Here is a 24,725-nt window from a genome sequence, read left to right as displayed (position 1 = left end):
GTAGATAAAAGGAGCATCAGACACAAGGTTTTCACAATCACACAGTCACATTGTAAAAGCTATATCATTATAAAATCATCAAGAAACATGGCTACTGGAACACAGCTCTCCATTTTCAGACAGTTCCCTCCAGCCTCTCTGTTACACCTTAAGCAAAAGGTGATATCTATTTAATGTGTCAGGATAACCTCTTGACTTTGTTTGGAATCTCTCAGCCATTGACACTTTATTTTGTCTCATTTCACTCTTCTCCCTTTTGGTCAAGAAGGTTTTCTCAATTTCCTGATGTTGAGTCTCAGCTCATTCTAGGGGTTTTCTCAATCCCTTGATGCTGAGTCTTAGCTTATTCCAGGATTTCTGCCCCACGTTGCCAGGAAGGTCCACACCCCTGGGAGTCATGTCCCACGTAGACAGGGGGAGGGTGGTGAATTTGCTTGTTGTGTTGGCTGGAGAGAGAGGCCACATCTGAGCAACAAAAGAGGTTCTCTTGGGGGTGACTCTTAGGCCTAATTTTAAGTAGGCTTGACCTATCCTTTTTAGGATTAAGTTTCATATGAACAAACCCCAAGATTGGGGGCTCAGCTTATAGCTTTGATTGTCCGCACTGCTTGTGAGAATATCAAGAATTCAACTTGGGGTAGGGAGAGGCTTCTTTGAAGTAAGAATAGTTTTGTCCAGCCTATGATGCAATTCATTCCTTCATGATTAACTGAGCAGTGGTAATCTAGTCTTTCTTTGAATCCGTTTATTGATAGGGAACTCACTACCACAAAAATCAGTCCATTCTAGTTTGAACAGCACTTATAATGAAAAAGTGTCCGTTTTCTGTTCTTTCTTGGTTCTTCTTCTCTTCTGTCCCCCTTCGTGCTCCACCCTCCTTCCACTTCCTCCCTCTCCTCCCCCTTCCTCCTTTTATCTCCTCCTCTCCCTCATCTCCTTTCCGCCTTCGCTTCTCCCTTCCCCTCACAGATCCTGCCAGCTCTGTGAACAGGAGGCCTCACTCCTTCCCCTAGAGTCTTTATCCAAAGTCACTGACCACAGTTATCGGAGGGTGCAGTAGCTCTTCAGTCTAGTCGCTTGACCGCGGGTGGGAACTCGGCCTCCAGTGGCCTTAGCAATCCTCTGGGTTTGGCAGGGTCTTTCAGAAGCAAAGCCTTTTATCTGAGCCTTCTCTCTTGGCTTTCTGATCCATTAGTGTCATCCATCATTTTGCCAGGTTTCCATTATTAGCCCCATCTAGAACCACACGAAACTCGAGATGGATCGATCTAGCGTCTTCAGGCCCAAACTGACTGATAAGCCAAGAAAAGACTGGGGCGCAGGCGGGGGCGGGGGGTCGCCCCGCAGGAACGGCCGCCCACAGGCAGCCTGGGCCGCTTGGGATCCTCCTCCCAGAAGCAGCTCTGCCGCTTTAAGAGAGGGGCGGGGCCGCGGTCCAGGCGAGGCAGGGCCAGCCCACCAGGGTTCCTTTTCCTTTTTGATCCATTCAAAAATTACTCATTGCAAATTCCCGGACTGCTAGGAGAGGAGAAGGCGGGGCGGGAGGGGGGGTGCGAAGGAGTGAGGGCCACTGCGGGCGCAGCGCTGGGGGCAACCGGGGCTGCAGGAGCCGCCGGCGGGACCCGCGGAGGCAGCGCGAAGGCGCTTTTGGCTCCGGTGGCCTCACCAGGAAGCGTCAGAGCTTCGACACCGGGGAAACACAGAGCGGCCGCCGCCGCCTCCTGCACCGCCGCCTCTCGCCCGGCTCCCGGTGTCCCAAGCCCCCCTCGGCGGGCTCAGCCCCGCTCGGCGCCTGCCACCTGGACCATCCGACTGCGGCGTCTTCCCGGCGATGGGCGGCCGCTGAGCCATGGCTCAGTACGGCAGCCCGGGTCCCCTCGGCATGGCCGCGCGAGAAGAGCTGTACAGCAAAGTCACCCCCCGGAGGAATCGCCAGCAGCGCCCCGGCACCATCAAGCATGGATCGGCGCTGGACGTGCTGCTCTCCATGGGATTCCCCCGAGCCCGCGCGTGAGTGTCCGGGCTCGCAGCCCTCGGCGCCCCCTCCCGCCCCGCGCGCAGACCCCTCGGCTCCGCTCCGGCTTGCCTCCCCGCGCCTGCCCCACCCGCCGCGCGCTGCCCACTAACCCACGACCTGCGGAGTGCGGGAATGGGAGCGAGGGCAGCCCCGGACGCATCTCTTCCGGGCAGGGATGCTGGGGGACACGCCGCCGCGCAGAGACCCCTGGCCCGGAGGCTTGCCTTTGGATGCTAGGGTTGTGGGGCGAGGACAGAGGGTTCGAAACCCCGGCTACGGTGCCTGGCGCTCGACCCTCATCCCCCCCACCCCCCACCCCGCGGGAGGGGGCGAAGGCGCTGTCCTGCGCGCTCCCGGAGTGAGGTGTCCGCCGCTGAGTCCCGTGGGGAGGCGGGGCCCGTCAGAGGACTCGGGCACCCTCTCGGTCCTGAAAACTGGACCAGCTGGGAAAAGGCAAGGGAATGCGGGACAGGGAGGTTGGCGCCCCCACTGCAGTGACTTCCAGCTCCGGATGTCGCTTGCCGCTTCGGTTTCCCTCCGGAGTAGGAGGAGCGGGAGCGTGGGTGCTGCTGCGTGTTCATTGATAGGGAGGATGGAATGGGGAAAAGCGATTCCTCCAGGGGACCAGGGTTCTCGTCACTGGTGACGGCAGCGCAGAAACCTGTGGGTGCCTGAGAGTGAGGAGGGGGGAGCTGTCCTCTCTCATCCTTCCTCTCCTTGGAAGGTGGGATGGGGAAGGGCAGAGGTAGGCACAGGTGCATGTGGCAGTCCCAGCCGCCTACTGGGAAGAGGCCTGGTTGTCAAGCACAGGGGGGCTGACAGCAGGTGTCTCCTTAAAGGTGGTCAACTCAAGACCGTGAGGCCAGGCCAATCTCCCCCAGATAAACTGCCCCTGCAGTCTGCTTAGGTGGGGACATGAAGGGCTGGGATCCTGTGGGGCTCATCTTCTTTGCCTCTATGAATTACATCACCCAAATGGGAGAGTTCAGCAAACTTTATCAGAAGGGTCAAGTTCATGAAAGAGCTTTCTTTTCTCTTCTTCTTTTTTCCAGGTGATAATGCTGGGTCTCCCTTTCCCTACCCCTGGCAAAACTAATTCACTCTCTTCTTTTCTACCCTCTTAACTAAAGCACACCCCTGAATTTATCATTCCATTCAGTCCTGCCTCCTGAGACAGGTTGGATTGGCCTTGGAAGGCCACAAAATGGACTGGTGGTTTTCTGCCTCGCATTCACGTCCAACCACATGGGCTCGTGTTAGCAATGACAGAATTACAGGGAGAAGGTGTGGTGGGCTGTGCTGAGTGTGTCAGGTGTGAATGCTGCATCGTAGTTCCTTCGTGGGGATGAGCTGATGTGCATAGCTTTCCAGAAGTGCCGGGAAATGCTGTAGAATTTGAGGCTGAAGCCAGGGTTAAGAAGCCTAAATTGCTTAATTAAGGAAGGAAATACTTAACTACTTAGACTGTCATGCTTGCAGTTAAACTGGCTTTAAAGGGACATCTCAATTCCTGTGCTGGGTTCAGGAGGACTTGTACATGTCCTGACAGATTGGTATGATGCTCTCATTTTGGCTGGCTTACTCTCTGAGATCCCATAAGAGCCAACTTTAATTGAATACTTAGTATACACCATTCTGAGCATTTGACCTCAGATTATCCATTTCATCCTCCCAGCAGCCCAATATACTCATTTTATGAATTGGCAATCTGAGGGTTAGAGAAGTTTCTTAACTCGCTCAAGGTCACAACCCTAAGCACTGAAGCTGCTGTTCAGACCCAGGCAGCAGGTCTGCACAGCTCAGGCCCCAGAGCCAGGATGTAAATGATTTCACGCATGTAAAAAGCTAAGAAAAGTGAATGGCATATAGTGGGCAATTATTAAGTGTGAGCGACTGCATTCCTTTCCTGTGGCTACTGACTGGGTGACTACAAACTGGGTGGCTTAAAACAACAGGAATTTATTCTCCCATGGTTCTTGGACACCAGAAGTCCAAAATCAGCATTGCTGGGCTGAAATTAAGGTGTCAGCAGAGCTGTGTTCCCTCCAGAGGCTCTAGGGGAGAATCCATTCCTTGCCTCCTCCAGCTTCTGGTGGCCACTACAAATCTTTGGTCTGTGACTTCCTCACTCCAATCTCTGCCTTCATGGTCACACTGCCTTCTTGTCTTCTAGCTATGTTCACTCTACCTGTCTCTCTCCTATCAGGCCACAGTAATTGCATTTAGGGCCCATTCAGATAATCCAAGATAATCTCCCCATCTCAAAATCCTTTATCACATATGCAAAATATTTTTTAGTTTATAAGGTAATATCCACAGGCTGTACAAATTAGGGCATGGATATCTTTTGGAGGACTACCATTCAGCCTATTGCAGCTACTTTGATGATTACTAGCACTGCCTTTCCTTCCTGAAGACGTGAAAGAGTAGGTCATGATCAAACAGGCTGTGAGTTGGGTTTACTGCTCCATCTTTCTTAAATTCTCTGCCTCGAAAAGGCTTGGAGGTCACAGGTCTAGGTCAACACCCTGCCCAGGCTTTGTCTCCTCCGCCTCAACCCAGAATGGCTGATGCTGCCATCTTCTCCTTCATAACATAATTCAGGTTGGGAAGAAGTGATACGTCTTCATGGGGCTATCTGAGATTCCCGAGTCCAGGGCTTAAACTTCATTTGGGAACAGTGAGAAGAAAGAGAGCAAAAGCATTAGGCTTTGCTTATGAGAAGCCTCTCCCTTGAGCCGTAAGGCTGGAGGGAGCAGCTTGATGAAAATTCAAAGCAGGAGAGAGAAGTGATGGTCTCCTAGGTTCAGGAAGACTTGGATGCCTTACCTCAAGAAGGAATGAGCTGGATGTCTCAAATATGGCCCATTTTGAGAGAAGGGAGGTAGCCAGGGCTGTCCTTTCTGGGTGGTAACTGTGTCTGGTGTTGGACAGTAGCCAAAAGGGGCTCTGGGTGAGCCAGCAAACTGCTCAGAGGCCAGGATGAGCCAAGACCACTTCCAGCCCCCCTTGGCTCCCTCTGAAGGAATGATGATGCGTGATTGATAAGTGCCGGACAGAGCTAAAAGGAGAGAAGCAGGCAATACCGAGCAGAAGCAAGGTGACCTCAGGGTGTTCTTGCTAACTCATTGTTCCCCTGGAGCTGTGCTAGCTTTTTCAGACTCCACAATATGAATTTTAGTCCGACTTAGATGCTACTGTAGAAGAACCTGCTACATGGAGAAAAATTGAGAAGCAGAAGTTTTTATGGGGTGTGTGTGCATGCATGTGTGCGTACGTGTGCAAGCGCAAGGCAAGGAAGCGTTAGGATGCATCAGGAAGGAGATTTTCAAGGAGTCAAAATGGCCCATCCCTTCTTTTTTCTTCCCCTGCCCGTCAGTCCTTCCCTGTTCCCCAAGTTCTAAAAATAAAGATCCGTCTTCGCTGAGATGGGACTGAGGTTGGCGTGAACCACAAAGAGGTATGCTGGGCAAAAGCCTGTGGGGAGAGGATGCCTCAGGGGCCAGGAGACAATCGAGGCTGCTTGACATGACCCTCCTTGGCTTCAAAGCGCTGTCATCCCCGACTGAGCTGTGTGATTTCTGGAGAGGTTCTTATCTGTTCTGTAGCTTCGGGCCACTGGGGGGTTGGGAGCAAGTCACCGAGTATTTGGAGCTGAGGAGTCCCTGTTGGCATATGCCTGACCTTTTCTTTTCTTTTTTTTTTTTTTTGAGGCTGCCTGTGTCTAGAACTTTCTTTGTCTACAGGGAATGTTTGAATGCTTAATAATGACTGAGAGATAATAATCTTGTGAAAAGCACACTGAACAGGGCCAGGCACTCCGCGTTAGTCCAACTCCCAACAGATAGTTGACACTTCCAGGTACTCCGTTTAGCCTGTTTTCCTTCTGTGCATAATAATGCCTGTCCTGTGTACCCCGCAGGACTTTGCAAAAATAAAATGAGACACTGGGCAGGAGAGGACTTGGAAACATTTGAAAATATATCTGGACACCAGGTTATTATTATGTTCTTGTGTTACACTGGAAGAGAAGAAAGGATGTTAAGATGGTGGGTGAGGTTTCTAGTGGGAATTTACACTTATTATTGGATTGTCCTTATTTTCTAAATTAAGAAAATTTGAACAACACCCAGTTAAAGAACAGGACAGTAACGGAAGGAAAGAGCCAGAACAAGCCCCTTCCGACTTTATTCTGGACAGTAAGCCGCCTTAGCCATGCCTCACTGCCCAAAGATAAGGTAGTTGGAAGCCAGCTACGCAAGGAGTTGGTCAGCATCTTGCAGAGCCCAGGGATTAAAGTATCCAGTTCCTCTGGCTTTTCCTTTGGTTGACACTGGATCCCCATGAAAGCACTTGGTCAAGCCCAGCATCTCTGAAATGCAACTAACTTTGGAGTGGGGACTAGATTGCTTCCCCTGGATCTTGAATAGAAAGAAGACAAAACAGGCCCCACTTGGGGCTGAAGAGGTCGTGTAGTGAAGCGGGACAAGGGAGTGTCTAACTGCCTCCATGACCCTGAACCCACGCAAACTCTCCCTTACACTCTGTTAGTTTTGCAGCTTGTGAATGACTTTCACATGCATAAAATAACCCTCTCAATCAACACAGCAGTCCAGTAGGTAAAGCAGAGGATAAAAGCCGCTTTATATAATAGCTGAGGAGACTTAAAGCTCGGAGGAGTTCAGGAGCTTGCCTACAGCCTGACAAAAAGGGGCAATGTCCCCACACAAGAGCCTAAGCTACAAAAGGCAAATCCAGTGAACTTTCTATCCACACAGAGGCTTTGCACCACAAGGGAAAATATTGATATGCTTTCTTTTTCACTTTACTGAGGAATAAATTACGTACAATAAACTGAACCTATTTAAAGATTGATGAGAGTTGACAAATGTATATACCCATTGAATCACCACCCAAAGATACAGCACATCCGTCACCCCTCAAAGTTTCCTTGTACCCTTTTGTAGTCAATTCATCCTCCACCCCAAACCCCAGGCAACCACCAGTCTGTTTTCTGTCATTATAGATTAGTTTCCACTTTCTAGAATTGTGTATCAATTGAGTCACACAGGACACACTCTAGCATCTGGCTTCCTTCCTTCAGCACACTGTTTTTGAGATTCATCTGTGCTGTTGCATGTATCCGAACTTCATCCCTTTTTATTGCTGTGCAGACCTTGATATGTTGGAACTGTGCTAGTAGCAGAATTATAAACCCTTGCACACAGCTTCTATAAAGAATTCATATTTCTACTCAATGTCTTAGATTTTTAGACCACTTTCGAGATTTCAAAGCAGATTCACACACATCATCACCACCGATTCTCAGACCCCGATCGTTTTAGGAAGAAACCGAGACTCAGAAGACTAGTGCCCTGCCCAAGGGGTCCACCGAGAGGGAGGAGCAGAGGTGGGTCTCCAGCCTTGCCTTCTCCTTCTGTCCTGTGGTTTCTGTCACCATCCAGCCCTCTGTGCTTGGCTGCCTCCTATACCAGCTGCTTTTCACTGAGTGGACAGTGCTTCTCAGAGCTAAAAGCGTTGCTTTACAGAGAGACAACAAACCTAGGGAATCACATCTCATGCAAGTTTCAGCTCCTGCTGACAGGGCCACAACCATCCAAGCAGGCATGGAGTGCGGGAAGGGGAACAGCTTCCTTCTGCTTCAGCAGCCAGGAACCAAAAGACCCAATGTTTATTTCTCCCTCTTCCTCCTGCCCCCGTTATGGAGAAGGTGGTCTGTTTGGCTATCCGTGTTTGAATCTCAGCTCTGTTCCTTATGTATTGGGTGACTTTGAGCAAGTTGCAGAACCCTCATAAGCCTCATAAGTTTTCCTACCTGTAAAATGCTGATACAACAGTCCTTACCTTGATGATCTGTTGGGGGACGGGGGGCTGATCCACGCAAAGCAGTGGGGTGTGCCTGACCTTCAGCAACCCCTTGGCACTGACTTAGGTATTCCTGCTACTCGGGTGGTGATAATGATTCTGCCCATCTCGCTCTGTTTACTTCTCAAGCAAGCGGGCTAAGCCTAGTTCCTGGGCTGTCCGCCCGTTTTGTCCTTTTCCTGGGCCCTACTCTACTATGGGCATATGAGTGTGGGGTGCAGTCCCATTGATGCCTCCCCTGTGAGCACCTCATTCTGCTCCCCTGAGCCTCTCTTTCTGTCTTATGGGGCACCAGGCCTGCGTGGAAGCAAGCCCAGGGCAGAGCCAGTGAGGGCTGACAAATGCATATACCCATATACGCCGAAGCTGCTGACGATGATAAATGTCCGGGGCTGGGAGTTCAGAAGGGGTACCATATAGTTGTCTCCTGATTAGTTTCAAATGGCCTCAGACTTGAGCCTAGAGAGAGAGAAACAAAAGTGCACTTAAGATGGTACTGTCTTCAGTGATGGGCAGAGCTGCAAACAGAGCATGCAGTCGCTGCCGGGAGCACTGAATGCCACAGTCCTTACCAGGACCGAAAGCCCTCGGCTCTTTGATTGGAGGACTCTCCCAAGGGTCACAGGGCCCTTATGGGAGTATCTCTGTTTTTCCTTTTTCCCAGAGGATGGAGGTAACTGTGCCTTGAGTCCCCTAGACCCCCTGTCAAGGGCTCAGGGTAGGTGGGAGGTGATCCCCTTCTTGCTGGACATCGCTCCACCTTGCCATCACCCCCGTGTTCCTGGAGACTTAGCAGTCATGCTCTTTGCCACCTGTTCTTTAAGGGAATGGAGTCCTATCATGCAGTGACCTCAGATGAACATCCAGAGTTTGCCTGAGCTCATATGGTATGCACAGCATCCTACTCGATTCTGTGCGATCCTTGGGAAGAAATGACAAATGTCAAGTTTCAAGAGCCACCCGGCACTCTGAAAGCAGGCTCTCTCTCCAGCTGGCCTCAGATCACCTACAGACTCTCTGAGTAGCAGGTCTGCCTCTTCAAGGCCTGGGTAAATAAAGTTGCATAGGTAGCCCACACCCCATAAGTAATCCCAAAGGTAACACTGCAATGGAAGCAACCAGGCTTACCTTTTTGTCAGGCCTTGGCTTTGAGCTTTTACTCTGCTGTCACTTATTGGCTATTTGGACTCAAACATATCCTTTTCCTTCCTGGGCCTCAGGGTCCCCAACTGTAAAAAGGATTGAAATTATCCATCTCTATAGTCTCTTGTAGTTCTGCTGGCTTGGGGGTAATGTACACAAGTGTTTGGGGGCAACACAAGGATGTTTTTACTGCTTCATCTATCCTTTTCTGTTCTGAAGCTTTTGGTCTTTCTGGGTACTTTTTTGCTTTTTTTGCTTTATGGGGGTTTCATTGTTGTTTTTCAGTGCTTTGTTGTCAAATCCTTCTCTTTTTCCTTTAAAGAAAACTTTTCATGACTGTTGATATTCTAGAGGTAAATAAAGGGAAAGAAAGAAATAAGACAATTACAATGGTGGGGAAGTCATTTAAATAGTATGCATAAGTATAATTTTCAAATTGGTACATAATGTGCTTTCCTGCATAATACAACCAAACTACTAGTTACTGGAAAGAGGAGGTTAGTGCCTTGAGCCCAGCATCTGGGAGAAGTAAACTGCTCCTGGGTATCTTTTTTTTTTTTTTAATATCTTAATTGTTTTAACATTTTAAGATGCAATTTTATTGAGATATATTCATGTATCATATGTTAACATTTTTTTGCAATTCTCCTGGGCACCTTCTTAATTAAAGCTCTTTCTTCCCTTCTGTGGAGTTACCAATTGTTTGTGTAACACTTCCCATTGAGTTCTGTCACCCTGTGGAAGGATAAACATTCTGGTACATAAAGCAGCCGCGGCAGTGCACTCCACCAGGGCCAGAGGGTTAGCACAGAGTGAGAAGCCGAAAGAAACTGCAGTAGCTCACCGGCTGCCCGGAAAATGCCAATGGGAAGCTGAGAGCACAGATGGCCAGAGACAGATTTCTCCCAGGGCTTGTTGGATAAAACTTCTCTGTGAATCAGGTAGCAGGATTGTTTAGAAACCTACTTCCATGTGGACTGTGCCCCATTCAGAGCTATTTACTGAGCACATTTGTTCTCAAAACGTTTATTCTTTTACCCTGGACAGGAGGTTCTTAGAAAATCGGGAAGAAATCTGCTGCTAATGGCTACTTTTGTCTACTACTGTCAGTTTAGATACACAAACACATGCAGAACTGCATGAGGTGGCTGCAGTTCTGAACTAGTCATCTGCTGTCTCTTTTCTTAACCAGCCTGTCCCTGGATTGCCTACCTGCCCTTCCTTTATCCTTTTTTTCACCTAATTAGATCTTTTTTTTTCATACCCCTCATTTCAGGTTTGTTTTTTGGTTGTTGATTTTTTAATTTTTTTAAAATACCAAAAAACACCAAATGAACGCATTCTTAACTTTTGATCATTCCGTTCCACATATACAATCAGTAATTCACACTATTATCACATAGTTGCATATTCATCATCATGATCACTTCTTGAAACATTTGCATCTATTCAGAAAAAGAAATAAAAAGAAAACAGAAAAATATTCATACATACCATACCCCTTACCCCTCCCCCTCACCGATCACCAGCATTTCAATCTAAATCTAACATTTGTTCCCCCTATTATTCATCTTTATTCCATATGTTTTACTCATCTGTTGATGAGGTAGACAAAAGGAGCATCAGGCACAAGGTTTTCACAATCACACAGTCACATTGTGAAAGCTATATCATTATACAATCATCTTCAAGAAACATGGTTACTGGAACACAGCTCTACATTTTCAGGCAGTTTCCTCCAGCCTCTCCATTACATCTTGACTAACAAGGTGATATCTACTTAGTGTGTAAGAATAAACTCCAAGATAATCTCTAGACTCTTTCTGGAATCTCTCAGCCATTGACACTTTATTTTGTCTCATTTCACTCTTCCCCCTTTTGGTCGAGAAGGTTTTCTCAATTCCCTGATGCTGAGTCTCAGCTCATTCTAGGGGTTTTAGATCTTAACCATCGTTCTTCATTATTCCTGGAGTGTGTGTTTGCAAATTCCCCTACATATTAAAATTTATTTGTAACCCCAAAATCAGTACTTGGGGTGCTTCCATAGTCATTTGCAAACTCATGCAGAACGGTGAAGAATTGGAGTGGCTGAGAAGGAGCAAGAGATGCGGTACCTTCTTGTTTTGACCCTCATACTGTAAAACAAGTATTGTTTTCACAGGATATTTAGTGCCACTCTGCATTTTTGTGCTTTTTATCCTCTTTTTTGTGTGTGTGTGATTTTGCTGTTTAAAATGTCCCCCAAGCCTTGTACTGAAGTGTGGTCTAGTGTTCCTACATGTAAAACGACTGTGATGTGCCTTATGGAGAAATGTTTCACCCACACTTGGGTTATAGTGCTGTTGGTGTGAGTTCAGTGTTAATGAATCAACAGCATGTATTCACAGAGGTGTCTTTAAACAGAAACACATCTAAAACAAGGCTATGTATTGATCATTGACAAAAATGTTGTGACCAGAGGCTGGTGGGAATTTAACCCTATATTTTCCTTAGGAGTCATGGTCCTGTGTTCACTAATTCAGTGTTCAAGGGAACTTTATAGAATGTAACTTCCATGAATAGCAGGAATCAACTGTAGTTCAGCCAGAATACATTTGGCTTCCCTTCCCTTCCTTCCCTTCTCTTTCTTCTTCTTATTTCACCTCACCTCTCCCTTACCCTCTCCTTTCCTTTTTTGTCCTCTTGTTTATTTTCTTTGGAGTCTTATTAAACCTTATCCTGCGAGGTAATGAGGAAGGCAGAGAGAATTATCCCCGTTTTACCTGCAAGGATACAAAGTAATTTGCACAAGGTTCCATGAGGATTTCTTCTCTTTGGAACCTCTTATAACATATCCTGACAATTGAAATCTTTCGAGGGCAAGACGTAAAAAGACAACATTGTGTTGATCTTATCTCCATGACAAGTTCCCTGTGTAATGTCAATTTATTTTATGTAGAGATACTTCACCGAGTTATTTATGAGTGACTATTCTGGACCATTAAAAAAGGAGCTAGAAGTGCAAAAGATAATTAGATGTAATCTCTGGCCTCAGGGAACTGACAAATGGTGTGGAAGACAGAAACTTACAATAAAATGTGATGCACATGGTGTCTGTGTAAGAGGGTGAAGAGGGTAATAGAGGCAGGCAAGGAAAACGAAATGAAATTTAAAGTGCAAAGACGGGAGCGACAATCTTCAGTTTGAGAGGTAGGGATTTGGGGAAGGCCAGAAGAGCGTTCAAATGATTTGTTCAATATTATGACACAAGTGTAAGACCGAGGCTGATTTTAATTTAAACTTGGGTTTCTTGAACCATTCTGCTCACTGTCCTGCCACCTTTTGTCTCACCAACAGTTCAAATCCCTGTCCCCCGCTCCAACTGAATATCACCTTAGGCACTATATCACTAAATATCACCATAGGTCTCGTTTATAAAGAAAAACAAACTTGTGGGTGCCCAAAAGAGCAGCTGGTATGTGGTTGGGCCTAATTTTCATTTATTCTTCCATAGAGCATTGACTCAGTGTCTGGTGGATGCCACAAACTTCTTAGGACTGTGAAGATTGGTCTTTTCCTCCTAGAGCTCAACTTTTCTCAGGAGAAAAAGACATATAAACCTTGGAAAGGATGGAAAATACAATTATGCCATAATAAAGCTTTGATAATAGCTCTCTGGGACCATAGAAAGAGCAATAATCAATGCAACCTGAGAACGTTGGGGAAAGCAGAAGAGGTGACAATTAAGTCAGACCTTAGACAAGTAGCAGAGATTTTCTAGGCCTAGAAGAGGGAAGGGCATTCCAGTCAGAAGGACCAATATGAAATTCAGAGTATCTTATGCAGAGCTGGGGGTTGTGAGGTGGTGGCATGGGGGGTGGGTTGGAAAGGAGACTGAAGAAGAGTAGTGGAAGACAGAACTGGAGACAGAACTGGAGAAGTTGTTTGGGGCCAGATTGTTTCCTAGAGATTATGGGAAGGAAGCATTCAAAGCGGAGAAGTGATGCAACCAAATTGTCAGTATTGAGAATGGAATGGAGCAAAGAAAAACTAAGTATGGAAGCCAGTTAGAAGGTGGTTACAATTGTCCAGGTGAAAGATTAATAAGGTTTGGATTAAGATTAATAAAAGCCTGGGTTGAGTGTTATGTATAACAGAAGACAGGTTTTGCTTCAACGTAAAGAAGCTCATAAAAGATTCCTGGCCTAAGGTATTCCTTCTTGAAAAAACCCTCCAGATATAGAATCTCAGGAATGCATAGCTGGAATTGCTAGTAGCATTGATCAAGTCCAGCTCACACTTTCCATATACGAAAAATGAGATTAAGAAGTGAAATGACTTTCAAGATCCACAGCTAGTCTGTGTAAGAAACAGAGTTTAGGCCTCCTGACTGCTAGTCCAGACCATGGTTTCCTTTTCCCACATCAAGCCACTTCACTGAGTCAGGCTCTGCCTCCTGGAAACAGATCTATCACAAGGCTTGGGCTCTGTTTTCTGGAGGAGTGAACTCATCTATGGTCTGGGCCATCTCTTTCATACTGATCCTTTGTCTTTTCATTTACTCGCCTACTGTTGCCTGTACAAAATGAAGCTAACTGGCCTATAGACCCATGAGAATGGCTGCATCTGGGAAGGAGTGGGGGATGGATGGGATGGGGCAGTGTCACACCAGGGTAGCGTAGATGTTGGAGGTGATCCAAAGTTGCCTCAGTCATCCACCCATGGAAGTAAGAACAGGTTGTATTTGGTACAGGGGAGAGAAAATTGGCTTTAGAAACAAAGGTCTGAATGCAAGTCCTGGATCTATCCCTTCTCAAGGATATGCTTTGAGCAAATTATTTCTTTAGGCTGGATGAATCAAAATGATGCACTTTATGTAAAAATGATAAAAACCACAAAAAGCCATGCCATGTAAAGTGATGCTATTATTTGTTATCAATGGTTGGATCCTGGGACTTGGGGGCTCGTGCTGTAGGTCTGCGAACTGTAGGTCTTGAGTGGTATCTGGCCAGCTTCTCTGATCTTCCTTCCTAGCCAAGCTCCACTGTTTCCAGGGAGACTAATTCTGTTGAGGTCATAAGGAGCCATTTGAACAGTCAGTTCTACCAAAGCGAGTACTTTCTTCTGGAAGCTGACAACTTTATTTCATCTCCTTTGGGAAGTAGGGACATGAGTCAGAGAGAGTTAGCAGGTAGCTTTTGTGAAATACAAGAGGGTTGGGAAACAGAACAAATGTGGCCAAAAGCATGTGTTGTGTATGGTTTGCTTATGTCCCACCAAAAGGTCTGTTTCATTCCTAACCCCCCAGTATTGTGAATATGACCCTACTTGGAAATGGGGTCTTTGAAGATGTGGTTCGTTAAGATAAAGATCATCTGGATTAGGGATGTGCCCTAATTCCACATGACTAGGGTCTTTATAAGAAAGGAAGGGTTGGCATGGACAGAGACAGACCAGGGAGAAGGTCATGTGATGATGGAGGAGTAGAGAATGGATAGATGCATCTACAAGGTTTGTAATGGCATGGATAGCCAGAAAGTACCAGAAGCTAGAAGAGGCAAGGAAAGTCTCTCCCCTACAAGTTTCAGAGGGAGCATGATCCTGGCATGCCTAGGCTTCAGAACTGTGAGACAATACATTTCTGTTATTTTAAGCTATTTAGTGTGTGGTACTCTGTTATGGCAGCCAGGGAATTAAGGCAGCAAGTATATTAATTTCCTGTTGCTGCTGTAACAAATTACTACAAATTTAATGGCTTAAAACAGCAAAAAAACTATTCTTTTAGAGTTTAGAGATCAGAAATCTGACCCAGCTCTTACAGGCTAAATTCAAGGTTTTAGGAGAATTGCATTCATTCTGGAAGCTCTAGGGGACAATCAATTTCCCCACCCCTTCCACTTTCTGCAGGATCTCTGCATCCCCTGGCTCACAGCCCCTTCCTCCACATCAAAGGGTCTCATCTCCTCTCTGCCTCACTCTTTCCCTGAGAAGGACCTTAATGTTCTCATCTCCCCAGAACAAGATCTGTGTCTTAATCACATTTGTAAAGTCCTTTTTGCCATCTTATGTGGGGTGGATTGGTCTGCCTACCACAGCATGTGTTTATGTGTAAGCGCTTGTTCTGCATTTCTTCTTAGTTCATGACATTTCACCCAGATTAGAGGTCTACAAAGCTCTCATCATTTACCTTACCCATTGTTTACTCCTCACTTGCGGTTGGCCTACCCTCACCCCTACAAGTTTCAGAGGGAGATAGCTTATGTGTGTGTTCCAACTCAGTTCGAGTTCTGAGAAGACAGGTCCAGGGGTGTCCTCAGGAGCTATAGAACACCAACTCCTGCCAGTCACCTACCCGGTCTCACCTCATCGAACCTCAACCACAGAAATAAGGAGCCTGCTCCTATTCCACTGACCTCTACAAGGGGCTGTGTGGCCAAAGCACATCATGGTTTGCCTGTGCTAGAGTTTGTAGTCAAACTGACACATGTTCAAATTCCTAATTAAAGATGAGCCTCAGTTTGCTCATCTTTAAATGATATAATGATACCCACTTCCAGGAATTATTACCCTGATTAAATGAGACAGTACACAAAAAATGCCTCGTTCTTAAGAGTCTGACTTTTAAGTACCCAGTAAATGGCAGATATGGTGGTTAAGATGATGGACTTTGAATCTCAGAATTGGGTAAGGTACAGAAGGGACCTCTGGGAATGATAAGTATATAAGCTGTTCTAAGTCTATGGCAAGAGTGTGCTATTAAGTTCCCTCTCCCTCTTTAAGACTTGAGTCCTAGGGGCATTTAAAAATAGTATTCTGTTGATGGAATAAGCTTTCTGGGAAGGGGGTAGGAATGTGGAATGGCTCTCTTCCTTCATGCAGGCTCTCTCTAGACCTACAAGTACACAGAGCTGCTGCTCCACTTATCAACAAGAATCCGTGACTCTGGGGCCTGTTCTGTAGTGTGGCAGATAAAGGCCAGGGGTCATGCAGGAGATCATGAAAATCAGCTGATCAATCAATATGAGCCTCCCAGAGACCTCAGGCCTCAGGCCTACAGCAACTTGGGATTGAGGAGAACATCTGAGGTCCTTCCTCCAAATGTCAAATCACAGGCTCACAGAGGCAAGACTGAAAACTGTATCCCTTTGCTGTCTGGCTGCTTCAGGCCCCACAGATCTGTGGATGTCACTTCATCCATCCAGCCTGGGCAGGGAGGCTGGCAAGTGCGATTGTCTTGTTACCCCCGTGGACACTAGCCCTGCCAACCAGTAGAGGGGAAGATGGCGGACAGGGAGGAACTGGACACCAGCAAAAACCCTTCAGCAAGATGGCCTGCCCCATGGGTTGGAAGGCTTCTGGAGGGTCCAACACTCAGGGAACCTTGAAGAGACAGAAAGAAGGGCAGCTGGCTCTGAAGTATGTGGGGGATGGAGGGTGCACATCCAACCATGTGTAGTTTCTTCTTCTTCTGATTTTTAAATTTCTTCTTTCCATCTTATGCAGTCTGGGGAACTAGCCACTGCTTTTCTGAGTCGACCTGAGACTAAATATTTAGTTATCTAGAGGAAAGTTTCAGGGATAGGGAAGCTGCTGAGGCAGGGCAGGAAGAGGATCCGACTGATGTAGCAAAAATCCAGTGAGTGATGACTTTGTAACAGGAATTCAGGACAGATAAGAGGTAGATGCAGTTCCTGACCACAGGGAGCCTCCCAGCCTCGGGGAAGACAGCTTCAAGCAGAGGACTTGGATATACTGAGATAAAATAGAAAGGAGGGAAGGAAAGGGAGCTCCCCTGTAATATCTGGAAGGATATCAGGTGAAAAGGGAACGCTTATTTTGTGGACTTCAAATTCAGGTTGAGGCAGGGTGGGGAGCATGTATTTCGGTTCACCAAGGGAAACAGTTTTTGGACACTAGCAGGCTGACTATGGTATGCTCTGCCTCCTGACCAGTCTTTCCTTTTCTGCTTATGGCCGAGTGCAACTGCGCTTCCTTATCAGCCTCCTCGAAAGGACCCAAGAGTTCTGGGTTGGAGTAGACAACTGATCTGAAATCCTTGGGGATGGAGATTGGGCTGGTCTGGGGCCTGCAGTCTGCAGCAGGAAGGGGTATGGCATCTGAGGCTGGCCTTCTGGAGACGTGCTTTTATGGGTGTGATGCGCTCCACAGCTCTGACAGTAACACAGAAAAGTTCTCCATTTAAAAGATTTTTTTAAAATGAGGTTTATAGAGGTGAAATGCATACAAAGCTATCAGGCAGTCAGAGAGCCATGAGAGCCACGTCAGAGAGCCATGAGGGGATGGACAGAGGGACCTCAAAGTGACCTCAGTGACTTCCCTGAGGTACTCAATGCCAGATGTCAGATAGGCTGTGTGGACTTTCTCTCCCAGCGTGCCGCCATGAAAGTAGGTTGGCACCAAGTCTCTGGGACTCTCTGAGCTTCGAACTCCCAGGCATCATCTTTCTAAAGCGGCCCCATCAGGGTGAGAATAGGTTATCCATACCCCAAGGCTGAAGGAACGGGTGGTGATGAGTTGATGGAGTCGAGCATGCGCGTCAGAAGAGGTGGGCCTCGAACGTTCTCTTGTTGGCCAAGTGCTCACAGATGCGGGCCAGGCCGTGGGCTGGCTCTGGGCATAGACATGACCAGCATTTCGGGACAGGAGAATGGGCAAGAGCTCAGAGAGGCGGCAACGGGCACAGGTGATGGGGAGACGGCCAGCAAGCCCCCGGTGACCCAGCCAGGGCAGAAGTACCATGGAAGGAAGGAAACAGAACAGATAAGCTGGAGAGAAAGGGAATGCAGAAGCTCGAGGCTCATGAGGAAGGCTGGGGGGTTTGTAATGGAGGAGGCTGAAATTTTCCAAAATAAGAGAAATATCCTTAGGTCAGCTTTTAACTCCTTACGATAGGAAATCCCAGAAGGACCGACATTTCTCTCTGTGGTCATTGCGATTTCTGTAATGGAGAAACTGTGTATTGCACGACTTTTTGCTGGGGTCCAAGGTTGTTTCCCTGTTTGTACGGGAATTGCTCTTTCTACCAAGAGAGTTTTCTTCTTTAAAAGAAAAAGATCATGATGAAGAAGGAAGTGTTATCATGTTTCTTCAGTCTGTTCTCAGCTCAGTGCTAAACTCCTGCCAAAATATTGGGAGTATCGTTTTAGAACTGGACATCAAGGTTTCCACGTGCCTCTTCCTCCCCCTTCCATTAGTTCCCCGGTAACAGGGTTTTTGTTTTTTTCCACATGCATTTATTGGGCCTGTACTGTCCAAGGATTAAAAGAACCAAATATTCATAAAGGATAGCCTCCAGTCTGGTAGGGAAGACAGAGAAGAAAACAAATAATTATATTGCATTCTGCCAAATGTCCCGAGACAGCGATGTGAAAGGATGCCATGGAAACGCACAGGGGCGAGCAAATAACTCTGCTTGTGGGTCTGTAGTTCTCCAAAGGTCTGGATATTTGTCAAGTAAATTCAGATTAGGTCTTCAAAGGTGTTGGAGGTAAGTCCGTTCTTTATCATCTTTGATGCATCAGTCATTAGCCTCAGCACCGTGCAAACACTCACGATGCAGTTAGTATGAAAAAACCCACTTACAAATGAGGAAATCAGGCTCAGACGGTCATTTGACACACAGTTTACAGTAAGTGGCAGGCCAGGTAAGTCCTGAAACCTAGAGGGCCCAGCCTCTCCAGAACATCAGATAGTTCCATCTCCTTACCCCATATTAGTGATATGAAATTACCCTTCCAATATGAAAAATTTTAAATGTCCATAGCCCAAACACCCCTAAAGACAAGGATGGAAAGATCAAAGGTGATGGTGGAATTATACAGGGAAGAGAGGATTTAACAAATGAATAATGAATGCTATATCATTAAATTGATATCTCTTTTAGTCTCCAGTATTTTAGAGCAGCTGGAAGTAAAAACCTAAAATAGTAGAATTGTAATCCATGTCAAACTCTGAAAGATGTTCCATAACTAACTATGGTGCTGTGCTTTGAAATTTATAGCTTTTTTGTATATATGTTATTTGTCCCCAAAAAAGGAGGAAAAAAAGTCGATTGTGATGGTAAAAAAAATTTAAGTCCTGTAGCTTCCTATATTCTGGATCAGCTAGAAGGAAAAATAGGAGAGGATCATAAGGTAGTCCATGACAAACTCTGGGATCTGTCCTGTAACTACTTGTTGCAGAGTGCTTTGAAAACTACTGCTTTTTTATTTCTTTGCTTTGTACATATGTTATACTATACAATAAAAGAAGTTAAAAAATAATAATAAGTGGCAGGGCTGGGCTGCTAATCCTGGTTTTTCTGACCCCAGAGGCCTCTGATTAGACCTGTAGTCAGGGTACCTCGGTTTCTGCTTTGCTGGTTTATTTTGGCTCCTGGATCACAGCTTTAAAGACACACACACAGGGCTCCAGCACCCTGACTGGCAAATAAATGTTACTGGCAAACCAGCCAGCTGCTGTTTCCTGTGTTTATAGACCACATTGCAGGGAAGTGTTTTAAGAGTTGTTTGGAGTGCTGTCTGCTTCTTGATGCTAAAGTGTGGGTGCTGCTTCTGAGAAGGGGGAGGTGGCAGGATGCTAAGCACTTGGAGGCAGTTCCCGCTGGGAGGGGAGCTTGTATGTCCCTGGATGAGATCAGAGTCTCTGTTCTGTTAGGTCTGAGACCATGCTGTCTCACGAAATCGATGGACCGTGGGGGTGAAGTGCTCTGAACTAGCTCTGCTCCTAATCTGTCCTGATTTACGCCCTCCGTGCCCATCTGTGTAATTTAGTTCTCCAAAATTTGAAGGGACACTTCCACCTCTCGGGAGCCAAGCACCGAAGAGATTTATGGGCCTCTGAGATAAACAGGATGCACTCTCGGCCCTTGTGAATCCTGAGATTAGGAAACAGATTGAGAGGTACATGGTGGGTAATCATGAAACAAGGGGGTTCGGGCTAGAAGGGGGACAATTTTCCCTCTAATTTTCAAAGGACTGTCTTGGAACTGCAGAATGTGGGGAACTTCTTAATTAGAGAAAAATAAAGATGAGCTTCACACTGGTGAACCTGCTCTGTGTTATTTTACTATTTTCTTAGTATTGAGGGGATTCGTGGGTGGATTTCCATTTTACAAGTGAGGAAAGCAAGATATGGTAGAGATAAATGAAAGGATTTGTCTCAGCTTGTGACAGTACCAATGTACCTAACTTTAGAGCCTTTTGCTTCTCCATTTCACCCTCACAGCCCTTTGAGTATTTCATTTTAAAGTGTCAAAGATACCGACCTACCTCCACTGTTGAAATGCTTCTGTTTCCTTCCTTTGGCTCCCTTCCTTGTGTTTCCAGGAATCACTGTCAGTCCCAAAGTCATCTCACTCTGGTTGCTGTTTGCATTTCTAGCCCTTCTCCCCCACCACTCCCTCCCACCCCCAGGCCTCAGCTATCTTTGATTACTTAAGACCCTGGGTCTTTGACACCACAGGGCCTTGCTCACGTTGGTTAACGAATCAGTGAATGCATTCTGCCTGGGTGCACTTTTCTCCTAGGTGCATGCTTATGCATCCTTTAAAAATATACTTTCCTTTGAGAATACTATTCAAATCGCGTTACTCCTTTCTTATTCCCCACCCACCTCTCTCCACTCCCATCTCAAAGTAGAAATTATGTATGTGTGTGATGTATGTGAGTGTGTGCATATCCACGTACTGGGGGGAGGTGAGCGTGTGCGTGTATAAGCTTATGAGTACGTATGAGTGTATGTGAGTGTGTGAGTGCATATGTGCGTGTTCCCCAGCACATTGTATGTACCCCATATTGTTGGAGCACTTTTCATATTGCGCTATTACATCTGTCTCCTCTAGACGGAGACTCCTTGGAGTGACAGTGTCTTAGACTTTTTTATTTCCCCAGCACTTTGCAAGGTGCTTCGCCCATTGTAGGGACTCTTTTCATCCATTCGTTCCTTCATCAAACATTTACTGTTGATCTACCCTGTGATAAGTGCTAGGGAGGCCAGGGCAAGCAAAACCGGACTCGTCCCTGCCCTTCTGAGCTTAACAAAGGGTAATGGGAATAAATTGAAACTGATAAACTTACTTGTGGAAGAAGGCTATAATAATCGGGAGATAACACCTATGATTTAGAGTCACCAATGAGGCCTTGGGAATTCAGTGGTGGACATATTGGACCAGGTAAGGGGTGGAGAGTGCCGTCTTGAGCAGGGGTGGGGTATCTTTGAGGGTAGAGTTACTGGCCCTCTGCACACTGCCCGCTGCTGCCCACCCCTCTCTGCCCTGCCCCAACCCCCTCATCTCACTGGACCAACACAGGGAATCGTGCTCTCTGGCCTCCTTTCCATGTGGCTGTATTCAGTTTCCATCTGTTTGGCTGACCCACATTCCTCTGGGTCTAGGTTACCAAGAAGGAAATAGAAGCCACAAGAAGAGAAGGGAAATGCATGCAGGCCTGTGTAGAGGAGGTGGTGAAGGCGGGATCTCTTTCCCAGGCCTTCCCACTGACCGCCTGGGTCACTGCTGGTGAGGGAGGGGCTCCTGGAGCATTGCTGCCATCAGCTCCTGGACCCATGGCAGGGAGGCCTAAGGGTGCATCTTCAAGAGCTGACCCCTGGGCTCCAGGGTTCCCTGGGCTGCACAAAGTAGTCGGTGGCGTGGGGAGGGGCTGCTATTACCAAACACTCTTAAAGAGTCTCAAAGCGCAGGAGGAACTTCCCTCTGTTTGAAATGCTCTAGAGATAATTCCTCCATCAGTTAGGACAGAAAGGATCAATTTCTGAGGCATGGCTTAGGGGAAACCAACCACACACCCAGGGTCAGAAAGTGAGGGGACACCAGTTGCAGTTTTCACTTGATTTGCTGGGCTCTCTGAGCAATTCATTTGTCCCATTCCAAATAACTTGTCTTATTCCTTGTCTTAGTTTCCTGGGGCTGCCATGACCCGTGACCACAAACCAAGTGGCATAAAACAAAAGAAATTTATGTTCTCATAGTTCAGAGGCCAGACGTCAGAAGTCAAGGTGTCAGTAGGACCATGCTCCCCCCAAAGGCTCAAGGGAAGGAAGCATCCTTCCTTGACTCCTCCTAGCTTCTGGTGGCTGTGTGCAATCCCGGTGACTCCTGGTTTGTAGCTGCATCAATGCCACGCCTACCTCTGCCGTCACAACATCTTCTTCCCCCTCTGGATCTCCTCTGTGTCCCTGTGGTCAAATCTCCATCACCTTTCTCTTATAAAGACATTAGTCAATGGGTTTAGGATGCACCCTAATCCAATATGACTGCATGTTAACTTGATTACATTTACCACGGTCCTATTTCCAAATAAGTTCACATCCATGGACAGTGGAGCCTATGACTTCAAGCTATCTTTTGGGGGGAACACAGTTCATCCCGCAACATACGCCTGTGATGTGCCAAGAACTTGGTCTGGTCTGTAAGAGCAAACAAGACAACTTTTGCCCTTAAGGACATCACAGCCAGCGATGTAACTCAGGCTTGTGAAGAGAGCACTAAGGGACTTCACTACTAAAAGGCCCCTTAGCCCAGGCTTGGGGAACTTGGGAAGGCTCCTTTCAAAGGTGGAGCCACTTGAGCTGGGGTTTGAAGGACTAGAAGAAGATGGACAATTGGATGTGTTGAGAGTGGAGGTGTGGGTGAGGAGGAAGAGGTCCATGTGTGCATGGGCCAGGCAGGAGAGAAAGCTCAGTGCGTCAGGGTGCTTAGTGCACATGTGTGCACAGGAGTGTACTTCGGTAGCTGTGCATGGCATGGCATCGTGGGGAAGCTGCATGGTGGGCAGCAGAGCTGGAGAGATTGGTGGGGACCGGGTCACACGAAGTCTGAGTTTCTTTGGAAGGTTAAGAAAAGACCCTAAAGTTCATGACCTCCAGATTTGCCAGATAGAGCCCTGTCTTGCCATTCAAAATGTGGTCACCAGAGCAGTAGCTCTGATACCACCCAGGAGCTTCTTAGAAATGCAGAATCTCAGCTCCACCCCAGCCCTACCAAATTAACTTATTAGGTTATTAAATCTGCAGTTTATTAAGATCCCCAGGTGATTTTATGTGCACTAAAGTTTGAAATACATTGATCTACAGCAAAGGTCAGCAGGCCTTGTCTGTAAAGAACCAGAGAATAAATCATTTAGAGCCATCTGGTCTCTGTAGCAGATACTCAACTGTAGACAATATGTAAACAAATGCTGGTATGGTTGGGTTCTGATAAAGTTCATTTATGGGCACCGAAATTTGAGTTTTGTATAATTTTCAATGTCACAAAATATTATTCTTCTTTTGATTTTTTTTCCACCCATTTAAAATTGTAAAAAGCATCTCAGCTCACAGGGTGTACAAAAGCAGACAGCAGGCTGGAGAATTTGGCTATGGGCTGTAGCTGACCCCTAATTTATAGGATTCCAATCATTAGCTTTCAAATAACAACTTCTGCCCTATATGCTTCAGAGAATTGCTGTGAAAATCAGATGAGCTGGAAATGACCTTCAAACCAAACCCTTATTTTTTTTCAGATGAGGATGGAGGCCCAGAGTGGGAAAGTAACTTGCTCAAAGTAACACAGCTAGTTCCTAAGCAGGACTCAAACCCAGGCCCACCTACACTGCCCGGCAAGTGTTCCTCTTCTATTCCATGCATAATTGTTTGAAAGGAGAATTAGACCCCTGTCTATTTTTTTCTATGACTGAAGAAGAAAAGGTACACTAAGACGGCAAATTAATTATATTTTTCTCATAAGAGACAACGGTTAGTTAAGGGTTTTTTAAATGTCAAACCTGCTTTGTTAGAGTTCCAATGCCATTAACAGTTTGTCCTGGGAAAATGTTTTATGCAAACTAAAACCCAAGGCTTTGCAACACTTGAAGAAATTAAAGCTCTTTTTTTGTGAAACAAAATAAGAAACTTAACTTAAATTAGGTATACTTCCATAATAAGTGAAATTTGGCCAGAAGTTGTTCAACTTATCCTTATTTGTTTCTATTTAAACACTGTGTGCTCATAGTAATTAATGAGTTGTTTAGTTTATAAGATTTTTTAGAGCATAATGGAATGTGCCAGAGGATTCCATTTGTTTTCTTATTCAAAACTGGGGGAAGCTACTTTACACACAGTAGTGTTGAATAAACTACACACAGTAACAATGGTGATAACTGAAAATGTTCTCTAAATGGAAACATTCTGGTCTAGAGCCCTTCATTTCTCCCAATTCCTTCTCTCCACCACACACCCAGTGGATGAGTTACAGGCGCTTGTGTCACTTAGATGTGGTTTTACAATTTCATTTCCAAAAGTCGTTTTCAAAAAGGCAGCCTTTCTATGAATTTTATAACACAAAGTGTACAGAATGTGTCAGTTTACTAACTCTACATTTTTTATAGATTGGCAGCCTCTTTACTATCTAGAGATTTGGTATTATAAAATTAGGACCCATTTGTCAGCACACACACAATACATACAGTACAGCAAAGTTAAATGAATTCACATAGCATACAGGGCAATGGATGATCAGAAATTTTCTGGTACATACTAGCAAAACACCTGTTGCCATTTCTTCCCTCCCACATCCCTCAAAGTAATGAACTAGTACAAAAGTGCAGTGTTCAGAGGTGGTTTAACAATTCCATTCGTAAAGACAGTATTTGCCATCAATGTTTAAAAGCTATTTACACTGTTA

At 46.2% G+C, this 24,725-nt stretch overlaps 1 protein-coding gene across 2 annotated transcripts in view; it reads left to right on the top strand.

The window, feature by feature from the left end:
• Positions 1-1,754: 1,754 nt before the first annotated feature.
• The window catches only part of UBASH3B (ubiquitin associated and SH3 domain containing B), a 138,064-nt gene continuing 115,093 nt past the window's right edge, over positions 1,755-24,725 (top strand). The window contains exon 1 of one of the 2 annotated variants that reach the window (XM_077112635.1): positions 1,755-2,010. In XM_077112635.1, coding sequence (XP_076968750.1) covers positions 1,850-2,010 — 161 coding nt within the window. In that variant the 5' untranslated portion in view covers positions 1,755-1,849. The remainder of the gene's footprint in view (positions 2,011-24,725) is intronic. The other variant, XM_077112636.1, reaches the window with a different exon arrangement.

Source organism: Tamandua tetradactyla, chromosome 8, assembly GCF_023851605.1.
Source record: "Tamandua tetradactyla isolate mTamTet1 chromosome 8, mTamTet1.pri, whole genome shotgun sequence".
Classification (NCBI taxonomy): Eukaryota; Metazoa; Chordata; class Mammalia; order Pilosa; family Myrmecophagidae; genus Tamandua; species Tamandua tetradactyla.
The sequence above is the reverse complement of the archived record's forward strand: the minus strand, read 5'-3'. Positions and strand labels throughout refer to the sequence as shown.